Raw genomic sequence first — 10,000 nt, 5'->3', positions numbered from 1 at the left:
TACAATGCCTACGTGTCATACGCCCTGAAGAAGGCGTCGGCATTGTAGCCAAATAAAAAAGTAAAAAAAATTGCAACCTTGAGTGCCTCAGCATCTGTCTTCCTGGACCAAGTTTGAGACCCCCTACACTGATGAGCACCAAGGAAAAAAGGTGAAGACCCAGAAGCACTCCAATGACCTGCTTGTGTTTGATAAGTGAGACAGTAGTGTGGGGTGTCCATTACCTGATATGGTTCGTAGAAGAAAGCCTCCACTCCCTCCGACAGGCCCCGGATCAGTCCAAACGGGTTGCCCAGCACATCCAGCCCCAGCACCAGCACATACATCTGCTTAATCGCCTACACACACACACACACACACAGATGGGAGAACAGACTAGTACCAAAAATACTGAATCAAACCAAGATATCGCAAAACACGCCCACTCAATGCAAAAGCATGTGCTCAAGTTGGGTCTCCTAAGGGTCTCCTACTTATTCTTCTCTTTTGAGGTGTTTGTGCAAGACGTGCGCTACCGCCATCTACAGCGCTAAGGGGACTTCATTGATTCTCAACCTCAGGACTCCGAAGGTCTCCTAACCGAAGGTCTCCTAAAAGGGGCATTCACCCGACATTAAGTGGATACCAGAAAATAAATAAAATTACGCTTATTGTTACATCCACCTTCTTTGCTAGTACGCTGCTATAGCTTACCCTGCCTGCTATGTAGGTTGTATGTAACGTATGTATGTATGCATGCATGCATGTCTGTCTGTACATAGTCCTCTGTCCTCTGTCTGTTTTTGACAGTTAGTGCTTATGCATGTGGAGCATGGCGTATGTGCAATAGTCTTGTGATGTAATGTGTATGTCCTGTCTTAAACGAGTCTTGCTCAAGGATGCAAAATTAATTCCAGTGCAAACTGACAATAAAGTACTATCATATCGTTATCGTATTGTAGTTCTTATACAAAACACTGTTAATAATCTTCATCTAAATATTGCTTGAAAATCATCTTCACACACACATATACAAAATACTATTGCATGGCTGTCTGGTGTATTATATTCCAGACAATATACACCTGTCTGGCGTATGATAGGGATGCACCGATAACACTTGTACTCGTCAAGCACTTGCCGATACCAGGAACGATACTGCCATTACACAAAAAAATGCACAATCTTGTCATGTTCTGTGGACTTGAAAGCAGCATGGAAAAAAATGCCACCTCATACATTAACTAACATTTAAGGCTACATGGAAAAGGACAATAAAAATATCACAGGTGGAAAAAAACAAGGCCATGCATTTATTTTTATTGTATTTTGGTGGTAAAAGGTATCGGTATCAGTACTTGGTATCGGCAAGTACACACATTAATGTACTTGTACTTGTATCGGTTTTCAAAAAAGTGGTATCGGTGCACCCCTAGTGTATGATATATATAATTATAGTCAATATGTCATAGAGTTTTTGTTTGTACCTGTTTGGAGTAGTGCCGGATGACCTCCCATTGGAGCTGTGACTGCGTGTTAAATTTGTAGGTCATCTCAAAGAACGCCAATCTGTATACACAAACACACATACACACAAACATATGACCAGGAACACACATTTAAAAAAAAAAAATAACCACCTACATTTGAAAAAAAGCATTACAAATGTGCAAGTGAGGCAAGTCGGAGGGCCAGGCACGCTCTCACAGTTTTCCATAAGCTAATCGCTGGGCCATTAACCCTGCTGTGAGAGCTTGCAGCGAAAATCCCTCTTTTCGTGCAGTGACATCTATTACTTGATGCGCCTTTACAGGAAATGCAGGATTTTAATTGATAACATTTAAATGAAGCATTGCTGTGTGGGAGTGCGTGTATGTGAGTAAATGTACTGTATATAAATGTCATACTTGAAGACCACGTCCTGTACGTCTGTGAGGGTAGCTCCTATGCTCTTGAGCAACAGGTTGAGAGACTGTGTGTGTGTGTGTGTGTGTGTGTGCGCATGCGTCCGTGCGTGCGTGCGCGTATGTGTGTGTGTGTGTGTGTATGTGTCTAAGTGTACAGAGTAGAAAGTATTCCTACTTGAAGACCACGTCCTGTACGTCAGTGAGGGTGGCTCCTATGCTCTTGAGTAGCAGGTTTAGAGACTGAACTGGGATCAGCTCCGTTTGCCTTTTCTCCTTCAGACCATCCTCCCCACCAGAACTCAGAGAGAAACTCAAGTGCAGCTGCAACACACACAGACAAGCAGATAGTGAGTTTTGTACGTACGTAAAAACTGTGTGTTTGTGTGTGTGTGTGTGTGTGTGTGTGTGTGTGTGTGTGTGTGTGTGTGTGTGTGTGTGTGTGTGTGTGTTCACCTTGATGGGGGATATATGGAAGTACTCGTAGAGGCTGATGGGGGAGGAGTGTGTGTGTGTGTGTGTGTGTGTGTGTGTGTGTGTGTGTGTGTGTGTGTGTGTGTGTGTGTGTGTGCGCGAGTGTGTGTGTGTGCGCGAGTGCGCGCGTGTGTGTGCGCGCGAGTGTGTGTGTGTGTGTGTGTGCGTGTGTGTGTGTGTGTGTGTGTTCACCTTGATGGGGGATATATGGAAGTACTCGTAGAGGCTGATGGGGGAGGAGTCTGTAGCGGACACATGGTGCAGCTGAGTCATAATGTACTCAATGTCCTTCTGGAACAGCTTCACCTGATCAACAAGGACATACAATGCCATTTAACAAACAGTCTGATTTCAATAAAATACAAAAGAACACAAATGCCATTAAACAGTCTGATTTCAATAAAATACAAAAGAACACAAATGCCATTAAACAGTCTGATTTCAATAAAATACAGAAGAACACAAATGCCATTTAACAGTATGATTTCAATAAAAATACAAAGAACACAAATACAATTTAACAGTCAGATTTCAATAAAAATACAAAAGAACACAAATGCCATTTAACAGTCAGATTTCAATGAAAAAAAAATAAAAGGAAAAAATATGTTTGACGTGTTTTCTGTATCATGTTTTCTGTTTCTCCACAAGTGAGTGTGTGCAAGTCTATATGTGTGAACATATGTATATGCTAACAAGCGCGAGTGTGGGAGTGTCTTGAGTGCGTGTCCGAGTATGAGTGTGTGTGTGTGTCCGAGTATGAGTGCGTGTGTGTGTGTGTGTGTGTGTCTGTGTGTGTGTGTCTGTGTGTGTGTCTGTGTGTGTGTGTGTGTGTGTGTGTGTGTGTGTGTGTGTGTGTGTGTGTGTGTGTGTGTGTGCGTGCGTGCGTCCGTGTGTGTGTGTGTGTGTGTCACCTCCTGTTCGGTGGTGACGACCTCTGTGTGTTCCTGTGTGAAGAGGTCCAGGAGAGCGTAGAGGAAACCCAGATCCAGCCTCAAGTCCATCTCCTGGATCAGAACCTTGAAATACCTGGAGAACCATGAGAGAGAGAGAGAGAGAGAGAGAGAGAGAGAGAGAGAGAGAGAGAGAGAGAGAGAGAGAGAGAGAGAGAGAGATATGAAAGAAAACTGTTAGCTGTAGAATACCACATGTATCACATAATAGTCTGTGTTTGTGTGTATGTGTGTATCTGACTACAGGTTTGTGTGCATTTGTGTTCCTCTGAGTCTGTATAATTTTCTGAGTGTGTATTAACATGTAGCGGATAAGAACCTTGAAATACCTGGAGAACCATGAGAGAGAGAGAGAGAGAGAGAGAGAGAGAGAGAGAGAGAGAGAGAGAGAGAGAGAGAGAGAGAGAGAAATTGTGTGTGTATGAATCTGAGCGTAAAGCAAGCTCAGATCCTGCCTGAAGTCCATCTTCTAGATCAGAACCTTTCAGAACCAGAAAGCTCCCAGGGTAATATCAATAAATATGTGTTCAGTGTGAAATAGTCATCTATTGCCCGGGCCACCTCCTGAATGAGAATCTTACACCTGACAAACGGCACAAACGCGAAATCTCATATAATACATTAAGAACCCACAGTCTTAGAAACCAAGACCTTATAGATGAATGAAATGAAAGGTTCAAACATTCATGGAAAGAAATACATAAATGTGGCCCTGCCATGGTTCTAACGGTAAGGCAATGCCGGCCACCCAGGTTCGATTACAAGCCGGGTTCACCCCTCCCCATTCTCTCCCCATTAACTTCCTGTCAACCTCTCCTACTGTCCTATCATCAATAAAGTTGAAAAGAAGTACATAAATGCACCGGTGAGAAATAGACCAATGCTGAGGTGAGGACTTACTTGATACGCAAGATGTCTGAGTGTCCAGCTGCTCGAGTGATGATGCTGACATCAGTCAGGGGTTTGGGTTCTGCAGACACACACAAGGCAGGCACACACATAAAGAAACACACACATACAAGGCAGGCACACAAACGCAGAAACATATACACACAAAGTAGGCACACATACAGAAACAAATACACACAAGGCAGGCACACAAACACAGAAACAGATACACACATACATACCGGTAAATTCAAAATGGCCAAAGTCATTGTTGCGGTCCTACCCTACAAATATTTTTATGTATTAATAAATCCAGACAGGGTGAAATGACATTTGGTCATAGAATGCTGCCAAATGCTGGAATCAGCTGCCTGTCCAAAATTAAAATAGCCAAAACAATATCATGGGTTTTTTAAAAATTAACTTTAAAACAGCTTTATTTTCGTCTGTCGTTTGTCATAGTTAGTTATCTACTCTCTGGGATACTTCCTACTATCTTCCTACTAACTTTAGCACATTGAATGACAGTTATGTATGATAATGTAAATACTATTACTATTGCTATTGCTATTGTAACGGAGGCTAACTAGCAGAGTTGGCGTGGAACGGTAAACCTCCCTCCCAAAGCCTCATACAGTGTCGATGCCGTTGGGCCGGGAGACTAGTCTCTTGGTCCAGCGGTATTGTACTGTGTCTCCAATTGCCGGACCGTTGTAGTTGACGAGGTTGCAGGTTTGATCCCAGAGGGGGATGAACAGGTGCAAGATGACCTCCGTCACACTATAATAAGTGTGGAATAATCTAGTAATGTAGTATTTGTGTTTGTGCACGTATGTGTATTTGGCTTGCCTGAGTCCATCCTGACCGACTTGGGGGGCTTGACAGGGTAGTAGACCACAGGGAAGATGGCACCAGGAAGCTGATTCTGGATCTGTGGAGACAACTCTTTTTAAGACACATTTTCACAAAAAACAAAAACTCTCAATTATACTATGTGATATAGTTTCAATAACTGTTACATAAAATAATCCATAGTAACTACATTAAGGATGAGTTGTTTTGTAGGCGAAAAATTCAATTACTGCTTAACAGACCTTTACGCATGTCATTTATAGCCAGATACATATCCGCCATGGTGGTGTAACAGTGTTCAGTTTATGTGGCAGGTGCAACTCATGGTAGTGTAATTCCTTAATAACTCTCTCTCTGTGTGTGTGTGTGTGTGTGTGTGTGTGTGTGTGTGTGTGTGTGTGTGTGTGTGTGTGTGTGTGTGTGTGTGTGTGTGTGTGTGTGTGTGTGTGCTAGGGCTGCACCAGTGTGTGTGTGTGTGTGTGTGTGTGTGTGTGTGTGTGTGTGTGTGTGTGTGTGTGTGTGTGTGTGTGTGTGTGTGTGTGTGTGTGTGTATGACCTGGTAGTGGTAGCTGCACCAGTATGTGTGTGTGTGTGTGTGTGTGTGTGTGTGTGTATTAAAGTCTGATGAAGACTGTGCGCACCTGAATGTGGTTGATCTGGACTCGATAGGCCTGTTGCCGTGCCGACACTTTATACTCCACTCTCAGAGCGGGCAGGAAGTTCCGCCGCAGCGCTGCATCATGGGGCTTTAGCATGCGCATGTCCAGGCCATTAGGAGTCAGGGAGACCTGGAGGCCAGGGAGGGAGCAGAAGAGAAGAGGAGATTAGGGATGCAAATCATCGATTAAAGCCCGATTCGGACGGGACTTTTATTACCTATGGACCCCCGGTGATTCGGAATAATTACAGAGAATGTCTGAGTTCTTAGTCCTGCGCGAATGTGCCATGTCTGCGATTTGTGAGGTAATAATTCCGCCGCGAATCACCTACTGTATTTCGGCGAAACTCTGACGTCCTGGGGTAATTTTACATAGGCGCGCCGTCTGCACTCCCTTGTAATGTCTGTGAATTGAGTAAATAACAGACGTTTATTTATCCCGTCCGAATGCGCCCCGAAATATCACGGAGGTCTAGGGGTAATTGCGAATTACCAGGGGTCCATAGGTAATATTTATCCCGTGCGAATCGGGCTTAAGTCATTAATCATTAGTTGATAGCCCTATCGATCGACTTACGATTAATTGATAAGCGGCGTTTTCCCGTGTTTTTCCTACTAAATCTAAAAAATTTAATTAAAAATTGAGATAAAATACCACATTTAAATTAATTCTATTTCAATTCTTTAATCCAAGGGTGATTTTAATATTCCCACTATTCACACACACTCTTCACATGCCCATTTCACCTGGGTCTCTTGTCAGTTGAATTGTCGATTAATCGTGATTAATGTTTTTTAATTGATGCATTGATCGATTAAAGTCGATTAATCGATTAATCGTTTGCATCCCTAGAGGAGATTGATGCATTTACATGAAAAGGCGGATCTTCTCCATTGTCTGCCATTTTGAATTCCCCGAAATAGACATTTTTAGTGGCAAAATTTATTTTACTTTATTTGTTCATTATTTAGTAAATATTCATGAAAAGACCAAATTTGGCAGTAGGCAGCACAGTTTGAATGAGCAGCATAGTTGCAATACCTAAGGCTGATTGCAGCATTTTTGCAATTCAAGCCAACTGTAGACAGTAGTCTTATGCAAATTCTATTAAATTCTAAATTCTATTCTAGAAGGGGAAAAACTCATACCAAGGCTTCTTTTCAAGGTTCAGGTTATATTATGGTATGTGTTCTTGTACAAAGATAAAAGGAACCACAGTATTTTCTTTTATTATCCCACAGTGGGGAAATGTAAGGTAAGCGTACCCATTAAAGAAACACTATGCAACTTTTTCATAGTCATGAAATGGCTTGGTACTCAAGATTTTGCTTGACTGACCCGTAATGGGGAAAATGGCAATATTTCCATCACCACCTAGTGCTCCTGCTCCGAAACAGCACTTGCAGTTTTGCCTGGCGGCGCTGCGCCTTTTGTTGTTGTGCAATTTGTGGCCGCTAGGGGCGTCTAGATTTCTATGCTGTATGAGCGGAGCGAGACCTATTCCTTCGTTTGCTAACTAAGCAGCAGCCAAGGAGGTCTACATAAGGCAACAGCTTGCTGAAAGCTGGCTACTGGCTACTGGCTAGCTGATTGTAAAATATCACGCTGGCATGCAGTGAAAACAACGAATGGGACTGCAAATAAATCATGAGATAATCAGGGGTGGAAAAGTAACTTATTACTTTTACTCAATATTGTACTTGAGTAGCTTTTATGAATACTTTGTACTTTTTAAGTATTTTTTTAAATTAATACTTTTACTTGTACTTGAGTACATTTTGACCCAAGTACTTTACTCAATTACACTGGAACCTGGCCTGAGTACTGAGTAAAAAAAATTGACTGAGAGACAAAATGCCATGCACAATAATGCCACAATCCGCCGGAAATGAAATATTGTGCAGGATGGCACACAGCATTTCCACTATTTTACTATCTTGTATCAATGTATTGGATGATGGCTGGTGCCAAGCAAGAGATAGAGGTTATGGAGGACGATATTCAAGAAAAATAAACATGACATTTTCAAGAGGAAAGCTAATTAAAAGTAACTAAGTACTTTTTACTCAAATTACATTTTAAGTGAAGTACTTTTTACTTTTACTTGAGTAGATTTTTAGATAGGTACTTTTACTTGTACTTGAGTAGAATTTCAGCAAAGTAAAGGATACTTTTACTTGAGTACACATTTTCTGTACTCTTTCCACCTCTGGAGATAATTGAGATGAAAGGTTTGGACAGGCAAATAAATCGCTTGTGTGAACATTGGAAAAGGGCTTCAAACCGGAGAGAGCCGAACGCCAAAAGATGGGGATTTTATCATTCATTCACTACACTGGGATGTATGCATTAGCATTCTCAAAACCCACGCCACCTCGTTTAGTTTACAAAGATACACAAATGTATACGAGTTGAAATCTGATGTCGCACATTTTATTTGATGTCAAAGGACACAATCAGTCGAGCGAGGCTAAAAATATATGTTGTTGCCGATCAAGAGGAGACGAAACGTGATCTCTAGTCGGCATATGGATGTCCACTTTCACTTTCAACACCACAGGAGATAAAACCGCGTCTTGTCACCTCGACTTCGAAATCGTTATTATGACAACAAAATAGCCGTTTGTTTCCTCGTTCTTCTAATGTAGGCTACAGGTACTATATAGTTACTGGAAATGTGAAATAAAGACGGGGATATCTGCCGAGAACAAGTGGATCAAATAATATCCATCTGAGGGAAGTGCAAACATGATTGCAGTTGTGTGAAGTGAATTACGAAGCAGCCAACTCATAAGCAAGAGGGGGAATCTCACATTTGATAAAGCCCCTTAGAAGTGGAGAGAACTGAATGCAAGGAAGGGAATCTGGTTAATTACAGAAGACGACGAAATTTAATTCGCACATAATCTCGAAGCCAATGTCTGTCTAATTTATTTCAATGCACATTTTCGGCAGAACCACTAGAGGCCGCTATAAAGTTGTTTATATCTATGTGTTTATGTCAAAGTTGCATAGGATCGCTTTAAGCCCATGTACCCTTTAAGCCCACTTTCAACTTTGAGGTCAATTTAAAGAAAGGGAAAAGGTGAATTTTGTTGTTCATCACCCTAGCCAATGAAAGGTTTTAGTAACTGACAAAATGTTTTTTATTGCAAAGAAATCACATTTTTTATCGTCAAGTTATCCCCGTCCAAGTGAACCCAGTCTAAGGACTACTGACAAGAAGTTGCCTCAAAACTTTGCTGTTTTGGGACATGTCAGAAATCATAGAATTTCAGCTAGTTTAAGTCAAATATTTTGAAAATACTTTCATACTTAGTGAACTAAGAGGTAAATGTAATGATTTTTATATATATACATGCAGTGTTTTACTAAATTATAGCATTTCCCTTCAAATGGAAAGATGTGTTTTATGAGCGAGCAGATGCCGATATTCTCTTGATACAACCACACACCATCTTTATCTTACTCTACCGTAAGACTTAAGGTGGTTAGGTATGAATTCTAAGCATATTCCAGTTTGTTTGGCATTGATCTTTAAAGAAATGCATCATGAAATGTTTTTGTGGAGTTGATTATTTCCATAAAATAGCTTTTTGTATAGGCGGGCTTAATGGGTACTAGGTGGGCTTAAATGGTACACCCCATTGAAATGCATGCAAGTTGGCATGCATGCTAATGAAAAATGCCTTTGAGGGACATAAAAAGTGCTGTACAATCTCAAGTTGTAGGTCAAAAAAGCGTAATGTAATGAACTGACAATAATCAATAAGAAAAAAAAAATTTCTCTGTTTGGATGAAGAATTTTATGAAGTAAGAGATGCTGTAATGTTTAATTAGGTTTTATGCATTATTTTTGAGCAAATCTTACATTTTGGAAGAATATTTTGATCTGAAACCATGTATGCCATGTAGGCTACACTGTTTAAACTCAACTCACACACCTCACCAGGTATTTTGATAGAGAAATAACTATATGAGCTTATTTGGAACACAAGTGGGCTTAAATGGTACCAAAGGTACCATTTAAGCCCATTCAGACTTTTCACTTTTCTCGTAAAAAATCTTCATATTGTACTTTGAAATATTCATCAATTCAGTGATAAACGTTGAGAAGAGAGGTAAATCTTACTATTTAAGAAATCATTTCACAAAAAAATTGTGTGAAGATGATTGAAAAATAAAGAAATTTAGATTTTGGTGGGCTTAATGGGTACGCTTACCTTATTTGTTGAAGCAGTATCACACATACAACATGTACCAAATTAGATAACATACATAAAAACATGTT

The 10,000-nt window shown here is 40.8% G+C and overlaps 1 protein-coding gene across 1 annotated transcript in view; it reads right to left on the bottom strand.

Annotated features, from left to right (window-relative positions):
- Positions 1-10,000, bottom strand: part of vps13a (vacuolar protein sorting 13 homolog A) — a 107,241-nt gene that overhangs the window by 27,469 nt on the left and 69,772 nt on the right. Inside the window, exons 61-68 of the mRNA XM_063194882.1 lie at positions 5,692-5,838; positions 5,048-5,129; positions 4,211-4,280; positions 3,272-3,386; positions 2,550-2,663; positions 2,062-2,207; positions 1,467-1,548; positions 225-338 (exon numbers count right to left, since the gene is read on the bottom strand). Of these exons, the coding sequence (XP_063050952.1) occupies positions 225-338; positions 1,467-1,548; positions 2,062-2,207; positions 2,550-2,663; positions 3,272-3,386; positions 4,211-4,280; positions 5,048-5,129; positions 5,692-5,838 (870 nt within the window). The remainder of the gene's footprint in view (positions 1-224; positions 339-1,466; positions 1,549-2,061; positions 2,208-2,549; positions 2,664-3,271; positions 3,387-4,210; positions 4,281-5,047; positions 5,130-5,691; positions 5,839-10,000) is intronic.

The sequence above is a fragment of the Engraulis encrasicolus genome, chromosome 3, assembly GCF_034702125.1.
Source record: "Engraulis encrasicolus isolate BLACKSEA-1 chromosome 3, IST_EnEncr_1.0, whole genome shotgun sequence".
NCBI classification, from domain to species: Eukaryota; Metazoa; Chordata; class Actinopteri; order Clupeiformes; family Engraulidae; genus Engraulis; species Engraulis encrasicolus.
Note: the sequence above shows the minus strand (reverse complement) of the source record. Positions and strands in the feature narration are given on the sequence as shown.